Source organism: Phocoena phocoena, chromosome 8 (genome assembly GCF_963924675.1).
Source record: "Phocoena phocoena chromosome 8, mPhoPho1.1, whole genome shotgun sequence".
Classification (NCBI taxonomy): Eukaryota; Metazoa; Chordata; class Mammalia; order Artiodactyla; family Phocoenidae; genus Phocoena; species Phocoena phocoena.
Genome location: NC_089226.1, coordinates 78,905,999 through 78,924,609, shown reverse-complemented (window position 1 = coordinate 78,924,609; position 18,611 = coordinate 78,905,999). Strand labels below are relative to the sequence as shown.

At 39.5% G+C, this 18,611-nt stretch overlaps 1 protein-coding gene across 1 annotated transcript in view; it reads left to right on the top strand.

Moving 5' to 3' along the window:
- SLC5A12 (solute carrier family 5 member 12) overlaps positions 1 to 18,611 on the top strand; it is a 48,754-nt gene that overhangs the window by 29,646 nt on the left and 497 nt on the right. The window contains exons 9-14 of the mRNA XM_065882178.1: positions 451 to 563; positions 5,145 to 5,212; positions 9,987 to 10,073; positions 12,770 to 12,936; positions 13,796 to 13,899; positions 16,840 to 16,967. Of these exons, the coding sequence (XP_065738250.1) occupies positions 451 to 563; positions 5,145 to 5,212; positions 9,987 to 10,073; positions 12,770 to 12,936; positions 13,796 to 13,899; positions 16,840 to 16,967 (667 nt within the window). The remainder of the gene's footprint in view (positions 1 to 450; positions 564 to 5,144; positions 5,213 to 9,986; positions 10,074 to 12,769; positions 12,937 to 13,795; positions 13,900 to 16,839; positions 16,968 to 18,611) is intronic.

Sequence of the window (18,611 nt, the reverse complement as noted above, 5' to 3'; positions counted from 1 at the left end):
AATAGTATGAATGAATGAGTGAATGAATGAATGAATGGCATATTGTACTGATTCCTGGATTAGGATAGTCAGTACTTTCTGCCTCAAGTTTAACCTTCACACAGACACACACGCACGCGCACACACACACACACATACACACACAAAATCTCTCTGCTACTGCATGCTAACTCATTTAATGTCTTGTTAGGGGAATCAGTGAGAGTTCTAGCATGGAAGCCTAGCTTCTTCACTGGAGTTAGAGGAAGACATCAAAGAGCATTAAGCACAGAAACAGCTTTGAAGAGTGAGTAGACAGGTCATGTAGTTCCCCTGAAGTGCCAGAATAAGGACATATGTCTGTCTCTGTTTTTTTCTAGAGCCCTGCCTTGTCTATTTGCCCTGGACACCAGGGCAGGCCGGTCAGCTTTATTTACCTTGGACTATGTTCTCATTTTTCTCTCCCTGTAGCACCGTGGCTGCCAGCATCAATGCCTTAGCGACAGTGACGTTTGAGGATTTTGTCAAGAGCTGTTTTCCCCATCTCTCCGACAAGCTGAGCACCTGGATCAGTAAAGGCTTATGTAGGTACAGCCGGTGGATCTTCTATTCCATATCATGAAATGAACGTGTGGTACGCGTCAAGTCCTGCACACGCTATTCAGGGCACTCTGACAGGCACAAGTGCATGTGAAGATACATGAGGAATCTCACATGTCAATTCTTACACTTCTGGAGATACCAGGAGGGCACTAGGAAAGAATGACCAGTTATCTTAGCTTTTACCAACCTTACATTCGACATTCTTCTGTGTTCATCCTACACCCTCGATTCATCACATCAATACCTCTTGATTATGCCATGTATTGATCCTGTTTAGTCTCTCCACAGAGGAAGATGCTCTGCTCACTATCACCAGTCAGCTTGTCTAATAAAGCCAAATTCTCTTCTAAAGAGTCCTTTATTACCAAATATTCTTCATTGGTTTTTAATAGTTTTAGTAGTAATAATATGCAATATAAAATTATTTTATCTATAAGGATATGTTTAATATTATACTTATTTTCATTAAATTAAATTATTTATCAATTGCAGAACTAATACCATCTTGTTTTATACTATAGCTTTGCAGTGTTTTATTTAAAATATCTGGTAGTGCAGCTCTTGTCACTTTTAGGTAGAAATTTTAAATGTTGCGACTGTTGTTTTTCTCTTTTTGGTCTGTTCATGTTTGTTTATTCTTTCAGATTAAGTTTAAAATAATTCACTGCATGTTTTCTAGTTGCACACACACACACACCCATCTCAACGGAACTGCACTAAACTGAAAAACGTATTTGGAAATAATTAACATCTTTATAAGCTTTCCATCTAGCAATAGCATTTTGCATTTAACACCATATTTTCTCTCTTAGATATTAATTATCCTCATGTCTTCATTCTTCTGCTTCTCCCCCTCCTCCCTTTTCCTCTCCTCCTCCTTTTACTTCTTTCATCGATATTATGAATGGAATGTTTTCCCCATAATATCTTCTAAACTGTTTACTATCAACGTGGAAATGCTATAGCTTTTTGTTTTTGTTTGTTTGTTTTGTAAAGCACATACCTGGCCATTGGCACAACTCTTGTTGATTCTTAAAATTTTAATTGATTTTCTAATAAGTGTGGTTATTGCCTACAAATATTGATAGTTTTATCGTACCCTTATTCTTAAATGCTCCCCTATTTTGGGGTTTGTGTTCTCCACATTCTTCATTATTTCTCTTATTTTCATAGCTTTGTCCTTTTCCTCTGCATGCTTGAAGGGCTCAGGTTTATTTCTCAATGTTACTTTAAGTTCTCCACAAAGTAATTTTCTTAATAATAATGATTTGAATTCTGCTGTTGTGTTTTGTTCCTCACATTTTACTATAAAAATTCAATCATACAGAAAAGTTTAAAGACATTTACCATGATCTCCTGTATATATACCACCAAGATTCTCCATTAATGTTTTATTAAACTTGCTTTTTCACATATCTATCTAGCTCTCTAACCATCCATTAATGCATCATATATTTGATACACTTAAAAATAAATTGCAAACATCAGTACACTTTCCCCTAATTATTTTAGCATATTATTAACTAGAATTCAATAATTGGTTAAAGTTTTTTAAATGTAAAATCTACCCACAATGAATTGGACAAATGTTAAGTATACATTTGCTGAGTTTTGAAAACTGTGTACACCTGTGTAACTCAATCACTAAAGATAGAAATCATTACTATGACCCTGGAAAGTTCTCTTGGTTATGCTGGTAATTCCTACTCCCAATTCCCTCTAAGGGCAGCTACTATTCTGGTATTTTTCATCATAGATCAGTTTTACCTCTTCTAGAATTTCATATAAATTGAATCACACAGTACCACTCTTTTTTGTAAGGACTCCTTTCACTCAGCATAATATTGTTGAGATACATCCATGGGTTTTTTTTCTATCGGTAGTTTATCCCTTTTTATGGCTGAGTAGTATGACGTTGTATGGATTTACCTTTTTTTTTTAACTTCTACTTCTTTGATGGACCTAGGTTGTTTCAGTTTGAGTTTTTTACGAATAAAGCTGCTATGAATATTCTTGCACAGATCTTTTTTGTGAACATGTTTTCATTTCTCTTTGGTAAATACCTAGGTGAGGAAGTGCTTGGTCAACTATTATAATTTTTAATTTCCTTATAGTTCTTCCTTATCACACCTGGATTCATCTTCATCTAAACTTATGGGTGTTGCACCCTACCTTGTTGTGTTTTCATATCATTTGCTTCCTCTTGAACTGCACTTGTTGCGTCGTTGGATCTATGTGTTTTGCATCATATTGAAATTGCCAGTTTCTAAATACTTTTTTTTCTGGTTCTTAAGTATTTCCAGAAAACATATTCTGTATTTGAGTTTTCAGGTTAATTATTCATTTCCTTGTTTAGTAACATTTTGGCATGGATCCCATATTTCTTTTTTTCTTTTTCCTTATGCTTGAACAAGGAGAAATTGGTGCTGACCGAATGTTTGTTAACTGGGTAGTTGAATTGCCTTAATTTTTTCACTATCTTGCATAATGAGTTACAGCTAATAGCAGGTGGATTGGCATCACTCCTGGTGCAATTCCCAATTTCTAGCAGATATTCATGAATATGCTGGGTAGCAATTTCTCTTATGCCCATAGTTTATTGTCTGATCCTCCGAGCTGATGTAGCACTTGGAAAATCCATAGTATTTGCTGCAACTGTGGTGCTTTCTCTACTCCCCCCCGCCCCGCCACATTTACTGCTTTGTCTGTGGATCCGTACACTCCAGGTCTCCATGGAACCCCACCATTTCCCCTAAACTCGCTGCCTTGCAGGTTGCTATTGATTGCAATCTGGTGGAAGTGTAAAGATATGGGGGAGAGGGGGACTGAATCAATTCTCTAGTCAGCACAAAAAAGTAGAACCCTTGGATTGAGGGGTGGTTGCCTAGAATCCCATTTGAAACAGATAACTGTTGGCCCAGCAAGAGGGTAATCAGTAGCAGAGAAAAGACACTTCTGTTATTTTCTTCAGGCAGGTGGAGTTCTGCTTATTCATGAAGTGAAACAGAATGAGGGCAAACATTGTTTCTAATCTATCATCTTTAAATATAATGGGAACAATTTTAGAATTCTGAAAGGTGTTTATTGATCAAACTTGGATTTTAGTGTTGTGTGAGTTTCCTTATTTTTCTGTGTTTTATTGAGAAGTTGGAAAATATAGCATTAAAATTCGCTATCCTGATTTCATCTTAAAAGTGAATTCCTGATAATAAATTTTAGAGATATCATGTACTAAATCTGAACTGATGATGATGATGATGATAATAATGGCAAGCACATAGTACTTGCTATGCAACAGGCACTGTTGGATAAATTAATTTATTTATGTGTAGTCCCTTCCTAAAATGTGAGATCTCTGGGGCAGTGGCATTTATAGCACTGGCATTTAGGAAAGTGCTTGACATATGGTCAGTACTCAATAAAATTGCATTAATGGTGACATTGGGAACTCAGCCAAATATTTAGCTGAGGGAGAATTTCAAACAGAATGAGAAAAATCATTTTCTCTATTTCTGTCGCTGTGTGTCTGTCTAAATCCATCTCCAGCACCTTGTCTCTCTCATTTAGTCTATGGATTGTAATGGGAATTGAATGACTTTTAAGATAGTTTTTAAACAAGGATGTATAAAAACAATTATTTTAAAAAGATGGTTTGAAAGAAGACATCACCTTTAAAAGATTACTAAGATGGATATGTTGATTCATCCAGCGAGATCCTATGATGCTGGAGGCACCCTGTGCAAGATGCTGCAGAGCGCGGTACCCTGATGGCCCTTATGGTGCTCCAACATAGCCATGTAAACAAAGAAATCATTATGCAGTAAACTGAGGGCCATAATGAAGGTATGAATAAAGCATGAAAAGACCAGAAAAATTTTCCAGATTTGCAAAATCTGTGAGGTAAACTGTATAGCTATTTAGCCATTTTAATGATGAAAAACTATCCATATCCCAGAGAGGTTAGTAACCTCTTCAGCTGATTATTGGTGAGTGGTCGAAACGGATTTAATTCTCATGAATTTAATCTGGATTAGCCTAGTATACCAGTGACCTTTCTGCATTTTCATGTTGCTTCCACAGGACAGTTTTCTTCTTCTTCTTTTTTTTTTTTTTTTTAAGATGTTTTTGGATGTGGACCATTTTTAAAGTCTTTCTTGAATTTGTTACAACACTGCTTCTGTTTTATATTTTGGTTTTTTGGCCGCAAAGCATGTGGGATCTTACCTCCCTGACCAGGGATCAAACCTGCACACCCCCTGCATTGGAAGGTGAAGTCTCAACCACTGGACCACCAGAGAAGTCACCAGGACAGAGTTCTTAAATCTTGTAGAGAAGACTCCTCAAGGCTGGATTCCAGCTCATTCTGCCTGACCTAGGAAAGCATGTCTTTGGGAGAAAGTCTCTTAAATGGCCCTCTTGGAGCTTGTGATGGCTAAGCAGGGTGGACAGTCCTTCCTGAGACCCCTTCTGATAGGGCTTACATGAGAGACGGCCCTGGGCAGGAGTTCAGTGGATCCCTCAAAGCCAGCTTGGATGATAGTCATGAAGTTTCTTTTCTCCAGGTCTCTTGTTTGGCATAATATGTACCTCCATGGCTGTGGCTGCATCCCTCCTGGGGAGCGTTGTACAGGTAACGAAAGAGGAAAAAGACACATTTGATTTTGTAGCAACTTTTTACGCACCTTGTTTTCTAATACTTTGCCTATTTCTCCAAATCCCAAATGCTCATACTCTCCGATACCAGGTCCAAGTTACACATGCATGTAAAATTTCAACCAAAATTTCTTTCAAGAGGGGAAACTTTTAAAAACTAGTAATGAGACTCAGTGACAAGGTACACTGTAATAAAATTAGAAAACCTTTTGAAATCCAGATCTGAGAATGTATGATCCTGAAATAAAAGTAGGAATGATAATCTTATCAGGAAAAACAATAATTACAATTGACATTTATGGAATGCTTATGTTCAAGCTACCATCCCAAATGTATTATCTCATCTAATCCTCATCACTTCTCTATGAGGTAGTATGATTAATGTACTAATTTTACAGATGAAAGAAACTAAGAAATAGAGAGGTGAAGAATTGCCCCAAGTTCACATAATGAAAGAGTGGTGGAGCTGGGAAATGGGCCCGCCCCTACCTGTTATCCAGGCTGACCTGTCTCCCATGCGTCCAACTCCCAGTTCCATAAAATATCAGCACTAGAAAGAGCCTCAAGGATAATCTGTTTCAACATTCATTTTGTAGATGGTTACAGAAAAGAGTGAAAGTATCCTGCTCAACTTCTCACGTCTGGTTAGTGGCTAAACCAGGTTTACCAGCAAGTGTCTGGAGCCACCCCCTTCCCTTCCCAAATTGCCCAACCCACAAAGGACCATTAGATGAACCAATCTTCAGATTCTATTTCAACCCTCTCCATCCCATTGTGTCATTGTATAATTTGAACATCTTGTATACTTTCTTGGCATGGATTAGGTTTTCAATAAATGCTGCTTAAATGAAGACATGAACAAGAGTGAGTGAACAGTCATTACTGACTTTTATAGAATGTGTTTTAGTTCCCAGAGTAGTGTATCTTGCTTGATCTTTCCAATGACTACTTACATAGGTTCCATTATTTCCTTTTTCAAGTTCAAGGAACTAAGTCTAGGGGAGTTGAGTGACATGATAATTCATTTTCTATATAAGAGAAGTTGTGGGGCTGGAAACTTGATGTCCTCTCTGCTAAGTATGAACTTTTTAAAATGACAGATATTTGGTGATTTCTTTACAATTTTTGAAGCACTTTGATATCTAACCATCCACACAGCAGAACTGGTGGGTTGATGAGGTTTGTCTTTAGTGACCTCTGCAGCATTTTTTTAGCTCTGTTTTTTCCCATTTCCAAGTTGCCTCTAATGCTTTGTGTCCCTTTCTTTTCTCCCCTTTATCTAATTATTATTTACTCTTAAGAAAGTATTACCATGTTCAATTTAGTGAGGATTTGAATCACTAAATTGTTTCCTTCCAGAATTATTTGCATATTAATCTTGTTTGCCATTGCGGTATGAAGGCTCTGGAATAGGTAAAGACTCCTGCAAGGCTGGTGTAACACATAAAACTTATAACGAAGAGGGAGTTGTGAGTGATGCTCTCGTTGACTTGTCCTTATTCAAATAAGTATGCTAAGCTCGCTTTCTTCGTTGGTTAAAATGTGTTCACACAGTTTAGGGGACAATGAAAACACTGATGTGTTGTTTCCTAGGAGAGATATTTGTGCCTAAAATGGCCCCCTCATTTCTCTGAACACATCTGACTTGACAGGTGCAGAAAGACTATAATCCCCCTATTTAATTTTCCAAACAGCTTTGCTAGATCTAATGTAATGGAATAATGTATTCAGGGAATATGGAAGACTGAAACCAAACATCCCATAGGTATACAGCATAGAGCCAGATTTAGTTTCATGTTCACAAAACCGACACACACTCATGGCGTGTGTTTGTTGGTGGTGCTGGGGGCGGGCAGATGTCATCTCCTTAAACAAAGGCCTTTTCAGTGTTTTAGTTTAGGATTTTCAAAGTGTTTTCCAGAGACCCTCACCCTGGGAAATGCCCCAAGAGTGAAAATTTCCAGTCAAAGACTTTTGGGAAATGCTGCACAATGTGTTCCCCTTTCAGAAATCCACAGCACACAGTAGCATATCGAAGGCTCTGGGAAGACCTAGCAAGAAAGCTGTTTCCCTTTAAATATGTGACCACAGAACCAAATGCGGGGAGAAGAGATAGGAGGAGGGGCAGGTAACAGCAGCAAAAATCTGTTAACTAGTGATTTGCGGAGCTCCCTCTGAGAAAGGCCATTCTGTCCATTATGCTGCTATCCTACTGACCTTCAGCTAGTTCTACCAAGGCTTGTCATGATCTCCAGGAGTATTCTTTTCTCAATTTAAGAAAGTGCTTTCTTTTTTTTTTTTTTTCTTTTATTTGGGGGGAGTGGTCTTCCTTCCTTCCGTCCTTCCTTCCCTCCCTCTCTCCTTCCTTTTTTTTCTTTCCTTCCTTCCTTCCTTCTTCCTTCCTTCTTTTTAAGTATAAAAAAAGTACTTTCTAGCTCTCAAAACAGTCCAACCATCAAATGGCCCACCTCAGGAATCAGAGAGCTCACTAACAGGGTAGGTAAGAGGATAATAGCAAGATTATAATAGTAGATAATATTTGGGGGGCAATTATCGTGTGCTCCAGAGTGCCCAGGCACTATTCAGAGACTTCTTTTGGATTCCACTTTGAATACTCTCATACACGCACACAAAAACAACCCAGGAAGCAGGTACTTTGATCCCCACTTGACATCTGAGAAAGCTAAGACACAGCAAGGCAACCTCAGTCCTAGAACACACTTTCTGAGCCATTGTCCTTTCCTTGCAGGAGGGGCTTAAGTGAGATTTGGCCACTGAGGTGGAGGTTGTCAGATGAGCTCTGTCTTCCTCCAATTAAACACACTTAATGACAACAAAAAAAGAAAGATAAGAAATTGAGGTTAGTTTTGTACATTAAAGAAATACATATTTTTCAAATCCAGAAATTCTTTGATTTATTTCTCTTTCTAGCATGTGAAGACTTTTTTCCCCCTGGGGCATATTGGCTAAGGACTTTGTAAGAGATTGTTCATTTTCTGTCCCGCAGGAGGAAATAAACATTTTTCCTAACTTATTGATTCTCCCATATAATAGCTAGTAAATTAACTTCCAAATTCAGCAACCACAGCAACTATGAATTAATACTATCAATCAGCAGAGAATATGTCAAGAATATTAAGTATTGATGTTAGGGAAAAGTATCTACTTTAATCTTATTTGCCTCCATCTTGTCAAAGATCAATCTGTATCATTGACTTCTCTAAAAATTATTCTGGAAAAACAATCATAACAGTACATTGTAGCTCATTTTTCTGGATAAATGAATTTATATTGCAGCTGGAGTGGACTTGAAGGCCCCTTGGTCCTATTTCTATTTTTTATAGAGAAAGAAGACTCTCTGAAGTAAAGTGAATCTGAGTTAATAACTGAAGGTTCACCAAATTATGTGTTACATGTGTCAGGGCCAAAATTTGAATCTCAATATTCTCTTAGTGCTGGACTCTTTCAAGAACTTTTTCCCCTTAAACAGAAAAAGGAGACCATGATGGTGGTCTGTGCTCTTGACTTTATTTATTTTTTATTTTTTAGGTGGGACTGCTCTTAGGAGAGAAAATGTGGGTTTCAGAGCCAGACAACCCTGGCTTAAAACTCTTAAATCTCATCTCTGCCACTTTCTAACTGAAAGTATACTTTTAATATGTTTTCTCTCAGTCCAAATTTCTCATCTATAAAATCCAGTTAGTGCTACCAACTAAGCAGGGTCATTGTGGGGATGAAATGAGGTCATTTATTTAGAGTGCCAGGGTATTTAATCTTTATTATCTGACACATAAGACACATAGGGGTGCCTGACAAATAGGAAATATGTATAAAGTCTTTAGAGCATCCTTATCACAGCCACTTTATCTAAGAGCCCTGCAGTCGCATTGATAGAACTAGACAGGGCTGCATTGCAGAGTAGCTTTGTGTGTGTGTGTGTGTGTGTGTGTGTGTGTGTGTGCGCGCGTGTGTGCGCGCACGCGTGCACATATGTGTGTACATGCTCCCTTGCAGGCATGTCAGTGCCTGTGTATGTTCAAGACTTCTGCAAGGCCATGGCCCAAGGCTATAGGTTGATAGAAAACTAGCTTAATTAAAGCCCCTAACCAGTTCGCCGGCTTCAATAACTTAGAGGTTAAGAGATATGGAAATGCATTTGCCAAACTCTCTCTATATCCAAAGGAGACAGAGCCATAAAAATGGGTTATAGGATATGGAATGTCCTATGTCCTCCCCATCATGTCCCAACTTAATGCTTCAACATCCTTGAGGTATTCTGCTGGGATAGCAGGAGTGGGGTAACAGACAATTATTATTATTAAAATTATAGAATTATTCAAACTAAATTAGAACAGCTGGATCAAGTACCTGAGATATTCAACATAAGTTATAGATGTATTTATTAGGTACATTATTTAAAAAGCTTTTGATAAGATAGAAAATATAAACAAATCAATAAGTTCCAGCTTGAGGGAAAACTTATTCTACCAAATCCAAATTGCCTGTGTGTGTTTACACACACGTGCACACCCTCACACATGTATGTTTGTAGGTGTTTTTGGTGTTTTACATACACAGTGCTTATTAATGAGCCCAGAATGGAGAAATGATTTCCAGGAAGCACATGATTAATGAGCGGCACAGTCAGGACTAAGACTGTATTTCATCTCCGGTCCAAGAAAGGGGGTGGTCCTAGGTGGGCCACAGATTCAGGGGAGTGTAGTGTTGAACTGATCTGCTTTGATCCACAGGCTGCCCTCAGCATCCACGGCATGTGTGGGGGACCGATGCTGGGCTTGTTCTCTCTGGGAATCCTGTTCCCTTTTGTGAACTGGAAGGTAAGTCTCTCACACCCCTCTTCACACTTCCCAACTGAGACTGGGCCCCAGACATTTTCTCCCTCCTCTCAGTCCTCCTTGGAAAGGCTATTTGTCTTTGCCAGAAAAGAATGGGGGCTTCTTTCTACAGCAGAACTAAATAGAACCCCAGCCTTCCAATCTCTGACTTCAGTGAAGCTGTATTAGGAGCAGAAAGCCAAGAAAGTAGTGGTCATGAAATACCATATGTCATGGCATCAAACCTGATTCTGTAGGGTTTAAATTGTCTTCTCTAAATTAAGAGCCCACAAAATGAAATTTAAAATAGATATTGAGATCAGACATAGTTTAGTTAAAACATGATTTTGAAAACTTTAAAAACGTAAATTTTCTTTTCTATATTTAGTTACCCAAAATTATAAGTAATTTAATTAATTAACTAATTTAAGAAAGGGAGGGGAGACCAGCCTGGTATATTCTGACAGCTGAATCTTCTTGGTGTTCTTGGCTGACAAGCTAGTGGTTTGCCTTTAAGTAAACATTGGTTGGATGACTGTGTAGTAAACATAAATCAAAAGGAACACTTATTTGGAAAAATAGTACTATAGTAATATTTTTAAATATTTAAAATATAATTTTTTCAATCTAGCAAAGTTGCCATTTATTGCCATTCATCCATTAACATGCAAATCTTTTTAGAAAGTCTTTAGACTCTAGGAAACCTGACTGTATGCATATTTTTATTTATTTACTTAGTTCTTTTTTTTTTTTTTTTTTAATGCGGTATGCGGGCCTCTCACTGTTGTGGCGTCTCACGTTGCGGAGCACAGGCTCCGGAAGCGCAGGCTCAGCGGCCATGGCTCACGGGCCCAGCCGCTCCGCGGCATGTGGGATCTTCCTGGACCAGGGCACGAACCCGTGTCCCCTGCATCGGCAGGCGGACTCTCAACCACTGCGCCACCAGGGAACCCCAGTTTTTCATATTTTTAAATATACTAGAGAAGTCTTGATAAAGCCTGAGCCACATGGTATACCTAATTAGGTCTCTGTGGCTACCTGACCCTTATTGACCTCTATTCTAGATAAATCTTGTGTAGATAGGTAAAGAGAGTGGATAGATGTGAAACATTTGGGAATTTGTGGTGCTTCCTTGCAGTCTTATTAGGAGACACTTTGTTTTAATCAACTTTTCTGAGATTGAGGTTGACAGGGATAGTTTAATTCTTGCGGAGATAATATGAGGAAAGGTAATTTCCTAGCTACAAAAAAAACCTAATAACTAGCAACATAACAACTTAGTTCATTCTAAACATTAATTTATCTATGTTAGCGAGTTATGGTCCTGCTATTTAATCCAGGAAACCACCTTGTTCTAGATAGAGGAAAGTAAATAATACCAATTGGGGTCACCTCTCCCTTTGTCGTTAGCCATGGCTGATCGTACTAATCAATCATGGCTCTCTTTCCACAGAATGTGGATGCAACCTCAGAATCCTTCTCAGCACGGCTCTCCAGGCAGCTACTATAAATTAGTGAGGGCTGACTCTCCTACTGAAGTCCATTTACCCTTTACTGATAGGCCAGGGGCCAGCATACTATATCCCTCAAGCTAAATCTAGCTGATCTCCAATTTTTGGGTGACCTGCAAACTAAAAATGGTTGACATTTTTAAATAGTTGTCAAAAATCAAAAGAAAAATAATACTTCATGACACATATATATTATGTGAAATTCACCTTTCAGTGACCACACATAGTGTTACTGGAACACAGCCACTCTCCTGTGTATATATACTGTCTATGGCTGTTTCTGTGCTGTGATGGCAGAATTGGGTACTTGTGACAGACACTGAATGACCCACAAAACCTAAAATACTCCTTAACTGGCTGTTAAGAAGTTTGCAGACCACTGGTCTAGACCAAGGGCCCAGGTATTTGAATCATACACATTGCTTTAGTTTCCCCCAAACTAAAACGAACAGAACATTCTGGTGCTGTAATTGAGGAGTCTTTTTTTCTGAATAAATAGAGAAACTAACAAGTTGTTTTCTGTCACAGAGAAGGCTCAGCTATCTGGCAGAGACCAGCAACATCCAGTGGTCGTGATCCCTGCTCGATTGTTCTGCTTCCTTTACAGGAGAAATGACTCATTGACTTTTAACTTTTTATCAAGAAGTATGACCCTTAAATGACAGGACTAGTAAATATACTTGCTAGTAGTTAGACTCAAACTAAAAACTCCAAACTTGGGAGTCAGAGGACTTGAGCAGAATTACTTGGGAAGAGCTATGAGGGTAAAAGTTTCTATATAGTAGTAGCCTATAATGGCTGTCAGTGAAAAATGACCCCAGCAATTCCATTATCTGAGGTTTTCCTGCATTTCTGAAACTCTTCTACTGGAAACTGAGGTTCAGCAGATGTTTAAGTGATGAGGAAGAAGCCAAAAAGCAGAAAAAAAATTCCTGCTAGAAATTTTACATATAATGCCCACAGGAAAACCCTCCAATGTCTTCATTTAAGGAACCATTTATTCCTGTGTAAAGCTACATTGTGGGGGGTTGAAGGCAGGCAGTGTAAGTGGGCTGTTTCTAGCACATGTGGCCAAGATCTGGGGTAGAAAACCAGAATCCCTGAGACACAAGACTCATCATCTCATTATTCTTTCAATGGCTTTGTCAAATCTCTCATTATTATTATTATTTTTTTTTCTTCATCAAGGGTGCCCTAGGAGGCCTTCTGACTGGGATCATCTTGTCATTTTGGGTGGCCATTGGGGCCTTAATTTACCCTGCACCAACCTCCAAGACATGGCCTTTGCCTTTATCAACTGACCAGTGTGTCCCACCAAATGTGACAGAATCAGTGCCTCCACTGCTGTCCAGCAGGTATGCTGACCTTCAGGATAGCATCAGGTCCCAGAGAGAGGGTCACCAGGTTAGAGAAAAGTGCATTCTCCTGTGCTAAGTCTGAGGAGACCATCTTGCTCCCCTATGAGAATCGCTCTGGGTGGTACCCATCATTGAAGAGTGTCTGGGGGCTCCAGCTTTCTGTAAATATCCATCCCTCTGCATCCTGATGCCCAAGAGTGAAATTGGCAAGAGGGTTAATTGGAGGTCTGAGTTCTCAGGTCCACTATGTTGTTTCTTCCTTACTGCCCGTGCTTATTCTATCCTCTTTTCTTGGAATGCTAAATCCTAGCCCTAACTGCCTTCTTTGATTGATTAAAACGAACCATTTTTAAAAAATAAGTTGAGGCATCATCTCACATATCAGCCTGGGTTTGACACTCTTTCTGAATATTCTCCAAATCCTTTGTTTCTCTTCCACCACGGCGTTCTAGCCTATTTTATGATTGTCAGCTCCTACATGTAGACTTCATGGCTTACTCATCTTTAATCTCCAGTGTCTGTCACAATTTCTGGCACTAAATCTGGGCCTTGTAAATGTCTGAAGAATAAATAATGCAGAAGAAATGGAAGGCACGGTCCTCATTGCAATTGTGGTTCAGTAGCAAGACTTGAAATTCAAGACTTGTAATTCACAGATGGATTGGGTTGAGTGGAATATAAAGTACAACTAGTCTACAGTCGGTTTTTTAAAAAAAATAATCAAGTGACAAAAAGTTAAGCTTTGGGGGTTTTGAGAGATGCCAGTCCCCAAAATGAACCCTCGGCTGTCCTGTAAGTCACTGTGAATCCTGACTTCACACACACGGAACTGATGATGTGCCATTGTTCTCTGCAGACCTGCCATCGCTGAGACCTGGTATGCGCTCTCCTACCTATACTACAGTGCAGTAGGCTGCCTGGGATGCATGGCTGCTGGAGTAATCATCAGCTTCGCGACAGGTCGGTTACATGCCTTCCTCTTCTGGGGACCAAGAAAGACGTGGGCTGGTCTCACCCACTTCTGGACTAGGCAGCTGCCTTATGGGTCTGAATTTGGGTCCACCACAAAAAGTCTGTTTTCCCCAAGAGATATTATCTACTTTCTCCAAACTGACATGTAAAAGCATCCCCCTGATTATTGTACACGTGATTACTAATATGTATAGTGTATTCTTAAATATTCCCCATATATTATTAAAAAAAGATCTTTAAACACATGGCCCTCAGGGGCCTGAGTAGGAAGAAACCTTTGCAATATATCAGTAAGAAGATTAAATATTAAGAGTGGTTCTTTTCCCCTTCATCTCAGTTTTTTCCTCATAACTGCCTTACTATCTCATGGGTTAGCCTTTACTAACCTACTAGATAAGCAGAGGAGAGTCTTACTGTTGCTTTTGCATATGGTGTCCTTCGGAGGCCAGTCCTCTAGGCCCAGAGTTCTGCAGTGAGTAGCTTCACTCTACGCCATTTCTGGTACCAGTGTTGACTTCCCCCCTGTACCTTGAGCCATAGTCCGTCTGATGGTTCAGTGTCCTTTTTATGCCAAAGCTCATGAAGGATTGGTGGGGGAGGATGGCATGGAATAGGCCCACTGTAATCTACTCTGCCTCTTTGGCTGAATCAAATATTAAGATACTCTAGTTTTCCACTACCATTATATAGTCCACAGGCTATACGGGAAGTCAAGATTCCTACTCAACACAAAATCTGAATGGCAATATTCCTGGTGACTTAGAAACACTATGTGCAAGCTCCAATGCCTTATTGCTCTGGGCAAGAGATCACCAGCTCTTCATTTAAATGTAAGCCAATCTTGGCTATGATAAGGAATAGAACATAAAATTTGTAACCCCAGCCATTCATGAACTCCCCCAATATTTTTCTTTATGGAAAATGGGCTCAAATGAAAGGTGGTCTATTTATGGTGCTTAGATTTTTTCCTCAGTGCCCTAACAACCATGGAAGCTTCCTTGATCCTAGTAGGATACACCTAGACTTATCAGTTGAGTGGTCAGTCACCTTTAGAAGACAGCTAGAGTTTTAGCTGCCTGGTTCCAAAGCAGGTATTGTGGGCATCATAAATTCTAGGTATTTTCCAGATGCTTGTTGGAATTGACATGTTCTTGTGTTGATGCAGCAGCCATTATGTTGTATTTAGATGGAAACTTCTTTGCCATCTTGAGCACAAACAACTGTCCTTGTACCAACCCTTGTGTTTTATTTTTCTACAAATATCCAAAATCTTAGGGAAGTGTCCTTAATACCAAAAGGAAGCACTTTATCAGAGGGTAGTTTTGAAAATAGTTTTGATCCTTGCCTCCTGGTACCTATCTTCCAAATGAGGCCCTAGTGCTATCTGAACACCTTCAGGTCTGGTCACAAAGGGGCTTTCATAAACCTTCTATAACGCCCAGTGAATCTTTTAAAAGGTCTTAAAATGTTAACTGTTTGCAGGACAGGGTCAGTGGGGAAGCCAGGGGCCTTTTGTGGGCCTGCTCATCGTGTGTCGTATGTTGTCTTGTTCTTGCTATTTGTCTTGCTTGGTCTTAATAGGTGATCATTTCAATTCTGCTTCTTCTAGATGATCTAGCACTTCGAATATATGCTATTTATGTTACTCATAAAATAGAATTATGTCTATTTTGATTAGTACCTCCAGATGGTTTATATCATTAATGATTCTCTGCATCAGCTATTAAAAGGTGATCTTGGCCCAAGATATACTTTAAAGTTTTTGTTATTACTGGTAAAATTCTACTGGGCAGTTAAGAGTTGTTTTCCTTTATCTCGTTAACCTTGTGAAATGAAAATACCATTTCCTAAGTCAAGAACAAATATCTTCATCAGTTTATTAGGTGGCCAGAACCTCCCACTCTGAGGGCACTGTGTGGGTTTATTCTAGTCTGGTTTCCACTGCACAGCAGTTTGTACTCGTTTGAACCTTCCCAATTTGTTTCTTCATGTATCATGTAGCTACAGGTCTCAGATATAAAACCTTTAGTTATCAATTCATTAAGTTTATCTCTTAGGTCGGGCGTCAGTAAACTAAGAACACATTTGGTCCATTACTTCTTTTTATAAATAAAGTTTTATAGAAACACAGTCATGCCCATTCATATACTATTGTCTCTGGCTGATTTCACTCTACAAAGGTAGAGTTGAGTAATTGCAACAAAGACCCTCTGGCCATATGTTTACCGTACACATATATATGATTCCTGACAATTTAGAATGTAATCTATAACATTTCTCTGACAAGATCAAAGATCCAACACAGAGGTTAGTAAACTTTTTATGTTAAAGGCTAGACAGTAAATATTTTAGGCTCTGCTGGCCGGAGACTCTGGTTCCACAACAGGGTTGAAGGAATAGGACATTGAACAGGTATGTTTTAATGATAAGGAAGGAGATGTCAGGGAAGTCCAGAGTAGCTGGAGGGAACATGAAGGTATTCCTTGTTCAGGATGCTGGCATGAAAGGAAGAAAAAACAGTAAAAATAATCTTCCTGATTTCACTAATACTGATTCTGATGACCTCTAATAGATCTGATTTGGTGGAAAACTGAGAGCTTTCCTAAAGGAAGAAATTATATAATTCCTGTAGTCTCCTCTGCTGGCCTACAAAGGGTACTAGGAGGGTTTTCCACAATAAATATTTAAAAATAAATATGTTGTTTCTATTTGTTTAAGGCCGTGAGTTTGCCTGACCTGACAGTTTGTGGATGTTTAAAGGCAAACTCACTTTTTTGAGCAGTTACCAATTTCTGTATTTTAACCAATCAGGCCTCTTTTCACCCTTCTCCTAAGAAGTGACCTGCTTCTCAAGTGGACAATGCTTAAATCATCAAAGAAACTCCTGGAAGCGTGCAACAACTTACCCATTTTTCCTTTTGTTAATAGGTCACCAAAAGGGCAAGGATATTCAACCGCTGCTAATTAGACCGGTTTGCAATTTATTTTGCTTTTGGTCCAAGAAATACAAAACACTGTGCTGGTGTGGTGTTCAGCACGACAGTGGAACAGAGCAGGTGAGCTGATGTTTGAGCTTCTGAATAATGTGAATTGGCTCAAAAGGATTCCCTTTCTGCCCATTTAAACCATCTACAAGGCTGGGTGCAAGGAGGGAAGGCAGTGGATATGAGAACCTGAAAGAATCTGGGTTTCCACTTCAGTTACCTCAGCTAACTAGTTTTTAAGCACGTAAATTATGTTGATAGGTAAATGTGCCTTTGGGCTGAATTGTCGTTGCAACTGATCAAGTCCCCAAATTCCCTTTAATCCCTGTGAGGGCAAATTCTAGGAAAATTTTTAAAAATTAATAATAGAAAAGGAAGAAAAGAGGGGGCACATCTAGTATAATGGTGAAAAGCATGGGCTTTAGAGTCAGCCCTGGGTTTAATCCTGGTTCCATGTCTAACTTTCCTTGGGTGAGTTATTTAACCTCTTGGAACTTCAGCTTTTATCTGTGAACTGGGGGGAAACCATGCACCGTGATCTACACATGAACATCTCCAGTGTGCCATGAGGTGTAAATATAAAGTAAGATTTATTGGTGGAACTTCTTAGGTAGAGAAGTGACAGGATATACATAACCTCCCAGCTCTCCCCTTGTCCCGCTGAGAATTGTGTTTAGGCCACACAGGGCTAGGGACATTGTTCCAGTGCTATTAAGGTCTAGAGACACTGTCTGAGTACGATTAAGGTCATATCAGCCCAAGACCACCAGGAACAGCCTGTGGTCAGACCAAATTGGACTTATTGACTTGATACATACAGCAAGGGGACAGGGCTACCCCAGGGGAACCAGGGAGTGCCACCCTCAACAAGAGGGTAAAGGTTCGGGCTCCCACTGAAAGATTCTGAGAAGGGTCTAAGTAAGAGAAGTGGGAATGAAGATAAAGCCACCTGGGGCAGCACTGCTCAAAGAGCAGCAATCACTCAATGAGTTACTATGGCAACCGGTAATTCCAAGACCTTGGAAAAAGCACTGTTTCCTGTTGGAGTTGCAACGGGTCTTATCTGTGTCTGTCCTCTCAGCCTGATTACAGGCAGGCATTTTTTTTTCTTTTTTAGTGAGGGCTTATTATTGTTCTTTCAGACCCAGATATTTTACTCTTTCAGTACTTTAGGAGAGAGACTCTTTGCCCTTATCACAACTCCTAAGATGTCATTTGTTTTCCTTCCTCAAAACACCATAATAACATGTATGTGAAGTAAAGCTGAGTTTCATAGTTTTGCCATGAGGAGAGCATCACCTTGACAAGGGCTCAGAATGGGAAGGCAATCTATTTGCTGAGAAGACAGCCAGCAAAGCAGTGTATTGTTTGGATAAATGGATTTTGAGGAAGTTCTAGAAGGAAAGAATCATGTTATTTACTGCTTTATAGACTTACCTTCCCAGGCCTGAGTTTCCTGGAATAAATGAGAAACCCTGTTAAGGCAGGCAGCTTCTGTTCTCAAGGCTGAGTCGAGAGTGGGAGGGGGCACTTAGTATGTCATTACTGGGCTCCTTTGCCAAAGGCTAACACTGAGCAGCCTCCTGGGAAGCTTGCATACAGGGACCCCTGTTGTAACCAGAGGCCTTGCTGTTCACAGGAAGGAGGGGGGGCCCCCCTTCTGAGACACAGGTTTGTCTCTCCTCAGGAGGTAATACTACTACCTCACAGGACTGT